Here is a 10787-nt window from a genome sequence, read left to right on the forward strand (position 1 = left end):
AACAGTACCTACGTTGCATGCTACACCAGACCGAAAGTAATTGGAAAGATATTTTATGGATTTCCGAGTATGCATACAATAACTCTGTAGATTCTGGAACCAGACAAAGCCCCTTTTATACCATATATGGACATCACCCTCGAACCTCAGAACTAGATTCGCCTCAGCATTTAGAAATGGCCGCAGTTAGTCATTTGCACTCAACTATTACTCAAGCCTTTAAAGAGGCAACAGAACATTTGATACAAGCAAAAGAGAGATATAAGAAAAATGCTGATCAACATAGAAGTGAAACTCCACAATACCAGATTGGGGATCAAGTTTGGCTGGCTACAAAACACATATCTCTGAAGGGAACTCAGACTTTTAACCCTAGATATTTGGGACCTTACACCATTAAGGCCATTATCAACCCGGTGGCCGTCAAATTGGAATTACCCTCTAATATGCGAATTCATCCTGTCTTTCATGTTTCACTTTTAAGACCAGTTCAACCAGGAACAAGATTAACCAAACCACCCGACCCCATCTTGATAGATGGAGAACCTGAATTCGAGGTAAAAAATATCCTGGACTCTAAGATGGTTAAATCAAAACTTTTTTATTTAATCGATTGCAAGGGCTAAGGACCACAAGAAAGGTCATGGGAGCCTAGTGACCACGTTCATGCACCTCGGTTAGTGAAGACATTCCATGGGGACTTCCCAGACAAACCAGGGCCAAAGGGAAGAACAACTTTAGGAGGGGCCTTGGGGGGGATTGCTGTCATGATGCCTACCCCCGGGCATCAGGACCAAGCCCATCAGCTCCAAAAGCAGGCAACCAGATACTTACTAAAACCCCAACAGCCCCCGCTGGGGGCTGTTTGGGTTCAGTCCTGGCACTTTAGGCGCCAGGCTCATCATGGAAATCAGTCCTGGCGCCATAGGCGACAAGGCTCATAGACTTTACTTACCTGATGCAGACCATGCTGCTAGAGAGCCCAAGCCAACGTGAGGCCTGGATGGGACTATTTTGCTACAGGGACTATTTTTACTCGGACGTGGTTCTAGGGAACTTCTTACCAGGAACTACTTTGGAGGCTATTTAAACTACGCCCGAACAACAGCACACGCTTCGGGTTATTCTGCATCCAGCAGCGTAACGCTCACCGTGCCTGCAGTCTGCATCCAGTCTTCTGCCACACCCGCCTCGAATCTGGAGCTCCTAAAACCAAGGAGAAAGAAAAGGACAAGATTAGAAAACGAACTATTTCGAATTCCTCACCTGATTTCGGATCCATCTCGCCTCCGGACCTGGAAAGAACATCATTTCAGTATGCGTCGCATCGCCAGCTGCAGCGCCGTGCCATACTCACCAGTCCTCGCAGCATCTTTTGATTTGGTGCTGCCTCCATCATTTCTTCGCCGAACTCCGGCACCTGAGGGACAAAAGAAAACAACAAGGTGAGCCGAGAACACCAACAAATAAAATACTTATCATCATAGACTTACCTGATTAGCCCGGAAGCATTATTCTATAACTCTCCACATCTTGATGTGCTGCACCTGCAAAGAGAGAAAAAACAACACGTTAAACACCGGCAACATTTACCAGATGGCGTCGGGTAATACAGACTCTTACCTGAGCGCCATCAACTGCCACGGAGGGTATCTTCACATGATCTTAGTTGCAAGACAAGGAAGGAAGGGGGGAACAAGAGTGAATCATCAGACATATTGAACTCTATGAACTTGATACTTACCAAACCTTGCCAGGAACCTCAGAGTCAATACTCCCCGGAAACTCTCCAATGCCTTCAAACCAGTGAAGTAACTGGCATCAACGCGCCCCTGCAATCCACGCAGGATGGAGAGCTCATCATTTAAAAACATAAGGTGAGGTTCATAAAAGGGGATATCGGAGGTGACAAGAAGGGAGAACGAGAACAGCGGGAGGGGGCTATCACTCATATCCACGGGTGGCTAAATCCCTTTCTCCACTTGCAGGAGAATACTTCTACTGATCAAGCAGACGAGATTAGGCGGGCCAGTCCAGACAGTCATCTCGGCACTACGCATCACGTTGGTGGAGACCACAGCTGTCCGGGTCCGATCGACGCCCCTGTGGGAACCAGGTGAGCTTAACAGGGTGCAACATCGGGGTTATCTCAGCAAATCCAGCATGGAAAGGGGACTATAGGGATCAGCCAATAAGATGTTGAGGTTGTGGTTTGTGTTGAAAGAGGATGTGTGTAGTAAAGATGGCAGAGGTGGAGAAAGTCAGGGTGTTGGTGGTTGGAGATATGCTTGTGCATGGTTTGGAGCAGTATGCTAAATGCAGGAATGTGGCAAACAAATTTGATGTTAAAGGAGTGGAGGTGATGTGGAGTACTGTGCTGGTTTCAATGTGCAGGGAATTGTACAAGTTTGTGGAGATATGGCCAGGGTGAACAGTCCACATATAGTTGTTTTGCACTGTGGTGCTTTGCATTTGGGTTATGTCAGTGGCCCTACTTTGTTGGCAGATTTGGAACACTTGGTTCAGGCAGTAATGAAAATACTTCCAAATGCCAAGGTTATTTGTTCTGGTTTAGTACCTAGGGCAATATGCGACAATAGTTCTGTTTTTTGTCCTTAGCAAAATATTGCTAGGGGTGTAATCAACCGAAGCATGTTTGTTTTCATGCTTAGAGCTGGTATGTTCTTTTGTAATAATGAGAACATTGATTCTGGTAATGTTTATTTTAAAGAAGATGGCATGTCTTTATCTTTTATGGGAAATGCCATGCTGTTTTGGAACATAAGGGTTGATTTGGAGACGCTAATGTGAAGATTTTTAGAGGAAAATAAGAAAAATAAATAAATAAACAAATAAAAGGTGTTTCTGAAGCATCTGCAAAAAAAACAAAAAAGGCTCTTTTCAGAGCCAACCTCAAAGGGGAAATGGGGCACACTATTTAAATTTTCATTCCTCACGCTCAGAATTTTTGATTTGTCCGCAGACAATGCGGTTCTCCGCGGACAGCACGTATTACGTACGGGGATTTTGGGGCTGAGAGGCATGCTAGTGAGGCTGAGCAGAGCAAGGGATTGGTCAATAAGGTTTACTGGGTGTGTTGTGTAAGCGGAGAGTTTGTCAGAACGTCTTTTTCCTGAGAGAAGAGCAGGTAGCTATGGCTGTGTGTTTCAGAAAGGAGATTGTTTGGATTATGGGAGATTTGTGGATAAATTGGTTGGAGGTGCATGCAGATTTCTGTGGAGTGGCTACACATATTGGATTCTCTCATGTGGAGGTGCACTGGCATGGAGTGCGTGGAATGAAGTAGCTGGATTTGGTACCTCTCTGTGCTACTTTGGTGACACAGCATCATCCAGACATTATTATTATTCATTGTGGAGGGAACAGTTTAGGACATGTGTCTGGAATCTGTTTGCAATTAGCAATGAAAGAAAGACTTGGGAAAGTCATGGACATGTATCCAAACTCCAGAGTAATTTTTTCCCGTATTGTGCAGAGACAAATGTGGCTTCATTCTTTTTTATTTGGTCCACAAATGGAGAAAGCAAGGCGCAATGTTAACAGGGCTGTTTGTGCCTTTTTGAGAGATGTTGGTATGTCCTCTTTTCAGAATGAAAACATTATGTTTTGTAATACACACATTTTTTTTCGCAGAGATGGAGTACATCTTACTTATGCTGGCAATCAGATTTTCATGCAAAATATACAAAATGCATTGCAACCTTTTTTGGAATTACAGCAATCCATTCTGCAGTAGGTGTTGACCATTTGAAGTTTTTGAAACACAAAAAAACACCACAAAAAGGCTCTTTTCAGAGCCACCACTTCCTCCCATAGAAAAGTGCAATGATTCTGATAGGGCAGCAGCCCCAACTAAATAAATGCCTGCAGACTGTCTGCAGACTTCTAAAAAATGCACAGGGCCCTGAACTATTTATTTGTCACTTCTATTTTTAAACTGTGAAAGGCAGCTTTGATAAGAGCCTTTTTTATTGTTTTTGTTGTATTATATTTTTTTAGTTTTTGTAAACATGACACACAAGGAAATGAGGAGAAAGGAGGGTAAGGAAGGGACACCAACCATGGGGATAAGAAAAGGCAGTTGGAGAGAGGAAGATGTAGGTTGGGCCTTATTGAGGTAACTTGCAGACCTTCTCATGCTTTGTGACCGCAGTCTCGAAAGCACTCCGAAGGTTCTCCCCCCTGCAGAGTACATGCACAATATTGTGACCCTCGAAAGGTAAGGGTCAACGGCATCATGAATGTCCTGCGAGGCAGCTGGAGGGATGCACTGTCCCACCGGAGTGTCTCTTGTGGTGACAGGAGCAGAAACGGAGGATGCTGCCGAGGTACTCAATCTACTATTTATATCGCAAGGTAAACCTTCCGAATAGCCCCACCGTGTAACGACTTTAGGTGTCGCTTCATGTATGAAGTACCATAGCTATACGAACCAGGCTTGCCATGACTCAGCACCATGCGGCACTGGGTGCAGATCACCTTGTTCGCACAAGCTTTTGGCTTTCCATCAAGAGTGGTAAATAACTGCCACACCCAAGACTCACGATGAGTGCTAGTAATAGGGACTTCCACTGCCTCATCCTCTTCATCCTCCTCTGCATCCTCACGCCTGATCCCCTCTGCAGGCCCTTGGGGAGGTGGTGGTGGTGGAGAGGTTACGGGTGGTGCTGAGACAGCAGTAGCACCAGCAGCAGCTATGGATGCCATCAGGTTAGCTGAAGCAAAAGCAGCAAGAGCAGCAAAAGCAGCAAAATGAGGTCAATCTCCAGTAGTAGAAAGACAGAATGAGGATGAGCTCTGGGGTGTGGCCTTTTATAGGGGTACAGGTGCATGCTCCTCGAACCCCCGCGCTGTCCGCAGAGACATCGAACACTAAGAAAGGGCTCAAAAAGTTCCAAAAAGTATGTAGATTGGCAGGGACATAGTCTGGGACATGTGCAATGGTGAACTTTTACTGTAAAATACCTTGGATTGCAAAAAAAAACACGTTTTAAATGTTTGGTGGCCCAGACAGTGTCCGCAAACAAGGACACAGGTTCAGTGTGGGTGCAGTCCCAGGATGACGTTGCGGACATGTTCGCGAATGGGACGGCTGTCTGTAGGACACCAAATGCGCACGGACGGTTGTGCACATGCGCGCGGGTGTTCTACAGACAATGTTCGGGTCCCCGAACTAATTAAAAGTGTGACACATGTGCATCAGACAGTTACGGACAGGTGGGATGTTCGTAGGACCCAAGGGTGAGATGCACATGTGCGCGGGTGTTCTACAAACAGTGTTGAAGTCCCCAAATAAAATAAAAGTGCGTCAAAACTTTGCGGACAGGTGGACGGGATATGTGTTCAACGGATATATTCATTCTGGTTGCGGACATTACTAACAGGGGGGTGTTCTTAGGACACCCCCATTTTGGGTAATTGCGTACAAACAGACATCTTGTGTGTTCTAATGGCACCTCCATTTTTATTACAAACAGTGCGAACAGGTATATTGTCCTTAAATGCACACTCCCATTTTGGTTGATTGCGGACAGGCGGACATCTTGTGTGTGCTAAGGACACCGCCATTTTAATCACGAACAGTGTGATCAGGTCTATTGTCCTTAGGACACCCCCATTTTGGTTAATTGCAGACAGGTGGAAATCTTGTGTGTTCTAAGGACACCTCCATTTTAATTACAAACAGTAAGATTAGGTATAGTGTCCTTTGGACACCTCTATTTTGGTTAATTGCTGACAGGCGGACTTCTTGTGTGTTCTAAGGACACCTCCAATTTAATTACAAACAGTACGAGCAGGTATAGTGTCCTTAGGACACCCTCATTTTGGTTAATTGAGGACATAACGGACACCCGTGCTGTCTGCGGACACCCTAACTGCCTTTTTTAAAAAAATAAGACACAGGCATATACTATGAACACACTTAAAATGCTATTATTGTATAACAATATCAAAATTATGAAAGAGAGGGGGAAGCAGAAACTGATACAAATACAGGGGAATTAGGAGTCTGGACATGATGTATGGGAGGGGAGGAAGGGATGTAAGTCTCATTGTAACATTTTTCTTGCTGCGGAAGGTTGGAACATGTACATGTAGGACAGTGATATTTAATGTTTTCTTTAATGTGGTCCTCAACAAACTGTTTTATAAGAATGACATTTTTCATTAACATATCCATTTTTAGTTCCATTCATTTCAGAGGATCTTCTAATGTCTCTCTTGGTATATTATACTTATTGTCTGAATGGTCTGTTAAAAATATATATATGTTAAGTACACATAAAGTAATGGTTATTAAATGGCTTATATAGAGAAATGTCGTGTCTACCATTAGTATCACTGTCTTCATTTATTTCATCTCGTGGGACATTTTCTTCCAGCCATTCCAAAGTACTGGCCATTTCTGTGTAAAAAAAAATAATATTAGTTTTAGTGTACCTTATACAGAACATTTATAAATATATGAAATAAATGTAGTGTACTAACTAGTTTCTAACACACTTTTGGTGTTACTGCTGTGTAGGTATGCTCTTGCTTTTTGCTGTGCAGTTTTTGTGTGGTAATTCTGTTGGAGGCATAATTTATTTTTGTTTGTATATTCCATTATATTGCAAATGCTTTTTCAGCGGATGGTTGATGTCTTACATATACAGTTTCCACTTCTTATTTATTATTAAATGTAATGTATTTATGTGGTGCTTTTCGAACATGTTTGGTGTTTTTATTGTATGATACAATAAAGTAAGATACCCCTGAGTTTTTGCGTTGTTGATGGTGACCGAGTCCATCAGCGGACATGCGCACGGTCCTTGGACATCAAAATCACTAGTTGGGGCAGGGGGTTCAGTGTTTTCTATGTTACATGTGTGTAAGCTAAGGGAATCCTAGTAAACATTTATCAAATTTATATTATCTATATCTATATTCAGTGAGAAAACTTTGTTAAAGGGGTATTATGGTTAGGTTGAGCTACCAAAAACCTATGAAATTCAGTAAAAAAACTTTGTTAAAGGGACGTTATGGTTAAGTTGTGCTACTAAAAATCTATGAAATTCAGTGAAAAAAACATTGTTAAAGGGACGATATGGTTCCAAGTAAAACCAAAAAACCCTTGATATTCACCAGTTATGGTAAGCTAAGCAACTATAACTCGCGCCATCACTGTGCACTTCTAAAACTAACACCCAGGACATCAAAGAGGACATCACAAATGTCACATTTGCATTTACTTTTCATGATAAGTCTGTACAAGGGATTCTTATAGTAATGTTGATAAAAAGTGTGAAGGATTTTTGGAATAAATATCATGAGGTATGTAGTGCATTAAATAATGCATTGATACAAATAACATTCTATTATCAGGTTATTTCCAGTATACTAAGCTACTCATGTAGAAACATAGGAATTGTGTGCAACATACATGATGGATGTGCAATATTATTAATCTTCCCATGTTGAATAGTAAAATGATAAATGCTTTTTATTACAGTTTTGCCTACTGTGCAACATTTAATAACTAGCTAATAAAACCCACTTACTACATAATTGCAATATTCGAAATAAAACACAAATAGACAACAACACATACAAATATGAGAATATGCAGGGAAAATAAAGTAAACAACAGTATTACCAGCCAATCTTCATACCCTAACTGATTAACTTTATACACAGAAATTATTGCTCTGCTTCAAAGCTACTACTTCGCTATGTATAACTTTCAAATAATGTGACTGGACCCTAAGGAAAGTAGTGTGCATACAATGTATACAAATATGAGCATATCCAGGAAAGTAAAGTAATTGTAAAAAAAAGCAGAACTATAAGAAAGTGTTGATAACCTTACGGATTATCTTCATACATAGAAAGCATTGCTGTTTTCCAAATCTGTGTTTTATCCTATGCATATGTTTCATATGCAGATTGGTTTGTTTACTGTCTTTCACTCTTACACTTGGACTGGTCTTGTTTGTTAATCAATGTCCATGATATGAGAGGAGATAACCATGAAATCAAGAAGAGTCGCAAAAGATGTTTGTTGCTGCTAAATTCCTAAAAATGCACCCATTTCTACAGACCAATATTTAAAGAAATAGCCATAAAATGGGACTGGGGAAGAAGAGGATTTGCATTTCACATTAAAGCAACTGATTGGTATTGGGCCAAGATAGCAAAAAGTAAAGTCCTTAACTATGTCCATTAAGTTGATGGCAAAATAATTCAGATGACATATCTTAGAATATGATAGATTGATATACTAGCATATATCAAATATTTGGCCATTAAAGGCTATCTTTTGGGAGGAGTGGTAATGTAAATATGTATATAAAAAGTGGTTTGTGGTGCAATAGAGAATTCACTCTAGAAAACATAATTTTTTCTTTGGGAAACATACTTCACCATCCTTAACTACAGCGAAAAGTTTTCTCACAACCCACTTGTCTATCAATTCCCGAACACAGAATCACATATTTGTGAGGCTAATCTTTTAGAGTTGCTGCCCACATGCTGGGCAGATCTGTACCCTACATCTAAGAGTGATAACCAGTCTGCAGTCCCTACTCGCTGCTTCTCCCTTGCCACCTAATTCTTTGATCGGAAGTAACTTTTACACATGCAAAATAACAATCCATGCATCCCCGGCAACCAACATCCAACAAGCTATAATTAACTGCATACACCGATTGATTAAAAAAAATGGCCTGCCCCCTTCCACTCTTACCCCTACATCTACAAGGGAATTAAGCAAGATCACTCATACACTTTCTCTAATGTAAGGATGCTACAATTCAGTCCTTACTACTTACTTGCTCAGAAGCCTCATGGACCCACACAACAGTTGTCTATGTACTCATTTGTTCAAGCTCTGTGAAAATATGCAGTGGGATTTAGTCCCTTATATTAGCAAATATATGTAAATGATACAAACAAAACTCTCAATCAAAAGACAACAGCAAGACAATGTTGTATTCAGAATAATTACTAAAAATGTCTCTGTTTAACTTCTGAATTGGAATGCATGCTTTATTGGTTATAGTAGCATAATTAAAATTAGCATAACACACTCATGGAATTCATAATTGTCTGATGTATTGTTTTCTCATCCTGCTAGATATTGCTTTTTTCAAACATGAACAGAGCCAACCAAACCAGTGTGAATGAGTTTATCCTAGTAGGCTTCTCTACAAGCCATGACCTGCAGATTCTGCTCTTCATCGTCTTCCTCTTTGTCTACATCGCCGCCCTTCTGGGCAACATATGTATGATGGCACTGATACGTATTGACTCCCAACTTCATAGCCCTATGTACTATTTCCTAATCAATTTGTCTTTCACTGACCTATGCTACTCCACAGCCATCACACCGAAGATGCTGATGGGTTTTATTTCAGAGAGGAAAGCAATTTCCTTCATTGAGTGTGCAGCACAGCTTTACTTTTTTGGCTCCCTTGGTGTGCTGGAATGTCTTCTCCTTGCAGTGATGGCATATGATCGCTATGTAGCCATTTGTAACCCATTGTTGTACACAATTGTAATGAACAGCAGAGTCTGTTTTCAGTTGGTATCTCTCTCATTTGCTGGCGGCTTTCTATCTTCTGTGGTCATGTCTGCGTGTACACTCAGTGTTCGTTTTTGTGGCTCCAATATGATTAATCATTTCTTTTGCAATTTTCTGCCCCTACTTCAACTTTCCTGTGATGATGTCACATCAAGAATCATTGGCCTTCTGATTATAGTTATTGCAGTGGGATTTATCTCTTTCTCAACTATCCTGATATCCTATGTCTACATCATCTCTACCATCCTGAGAATGCAGTCTGCAGCAGGAAGGAGCAAAGCCTTTTCTACATGTGCATCACACCTCACTATTGTATGTTTGTTCTATTGTACAGGCCTCATCATGTATGTGCAACCATCTACAAACTATTCCCAGGAGCAGGACAAAGTAGTGTCTGTTTTTTACACAGTACTGATTCCCATGCTTAACCCTCTCATCTACAGCCTGAGAAATAAGGATGTTAAAAAAGCCCTAAGGAAAGCCTTATTTCACAAGTAGCTTAGTGAAACTAAATACAACACAAAACAATAACTACCTCTGCAATCTAAGGACATTGACTGATAATGTATAAATGGTATTTAGTTCCCTAACAATGTTTAAACTCTGTTAAAAAGTTAACACTGCAATAATATTAACTAAAAATCAAACCCCAAAGCAGCACAGTACATGTCAGTAATACAAAAAATGTATGAACATTGTTTCAGGACCAACATTTAAACTGATCCTCAAGATAAAAAAAAGGGTGATATGTTAGTTGTAATAGCTCAGACTGGTCTATAGGGCAATAGGCACATGGCTGAACCAAAAATGCTACTTCACTATTCGGCTAATAGTTTTGACCACCAGTGTTGCTGAATACATTACATATACTTTAAAATGCACAATTTGCATTGCATTTTATTAAAAATCTCCTCCGTTGGCTACTGTTCAAACAGTTTCACAAAAGGATTGAATAGCCAGTTGCAACTGTGGGCCACTGTTTCATTGGTGCCCGAGCCAATTGTATGGCACAGGCCCTGGGCCCATATTTAACGAAACAGGTAAGAAGTAGTGTTTATGTACATGAACAGAAACTGAACGCAGCCGCACATCATCACGTTCCAGATGGAAAGCTTTACCGTGCAAATTCAACGAAGAACAAGAAGAAACTGAATCCCATTAGGTTGTCCATAAAACTGAAAAGCCCAACAGCGTCGAATGTTTG

General features: G+C 41.0%; 1 protein-coding gene across 1 annotated transcript; it reads left to right on the plus strand.

Annotated features, from left to right (window-relative positions):
- The first annotated feature begins 9154 nt into the window (after window positions 1-9154).
- On the plus strand, window positions 9155-10081 carry LOC138514529 (olfactory receptor 5AP2-like). Its single transcript, XM_069629996.1, has one exon. The coding sequence runs from the start codon at window positions 9155-9157 to the stop codon at window positions 10079-10081; it is 927 nt and encodes a 308-aa protein (XP_069486097.1).
- The last annotated feature ends 706 nt before the right edge of the window (window positions 10082-10787 follow it).

The sequence above is a fragment of the Ambystoma mexicanum genome, chromosome 12 (genome assembly GCF_040938575.1).
Source record: "Ambystoma mexicanum isolate Mex_15411 chromosome 12, UKY_AmexF1_1, whole genome shotgun sequence".
In the NCBI taxonomy this organism is placed as follows: domain Eukaryota; kingdom Metazoa; phylum Chordata; class Amphibia; order Caudata; family Ambystomatidae; genus Ambystoma; species Ambystoma mexicanum.

Excerpts from the sequence above, each read along its gene's own strand:
- LOC138514529 (XM_069629996.1), top strand. The coding sequence starts at position 9,155 with ATGAACAGAGCCAACCAAACCAGTGTGAATGAGTTTATCCTAGTAGGC.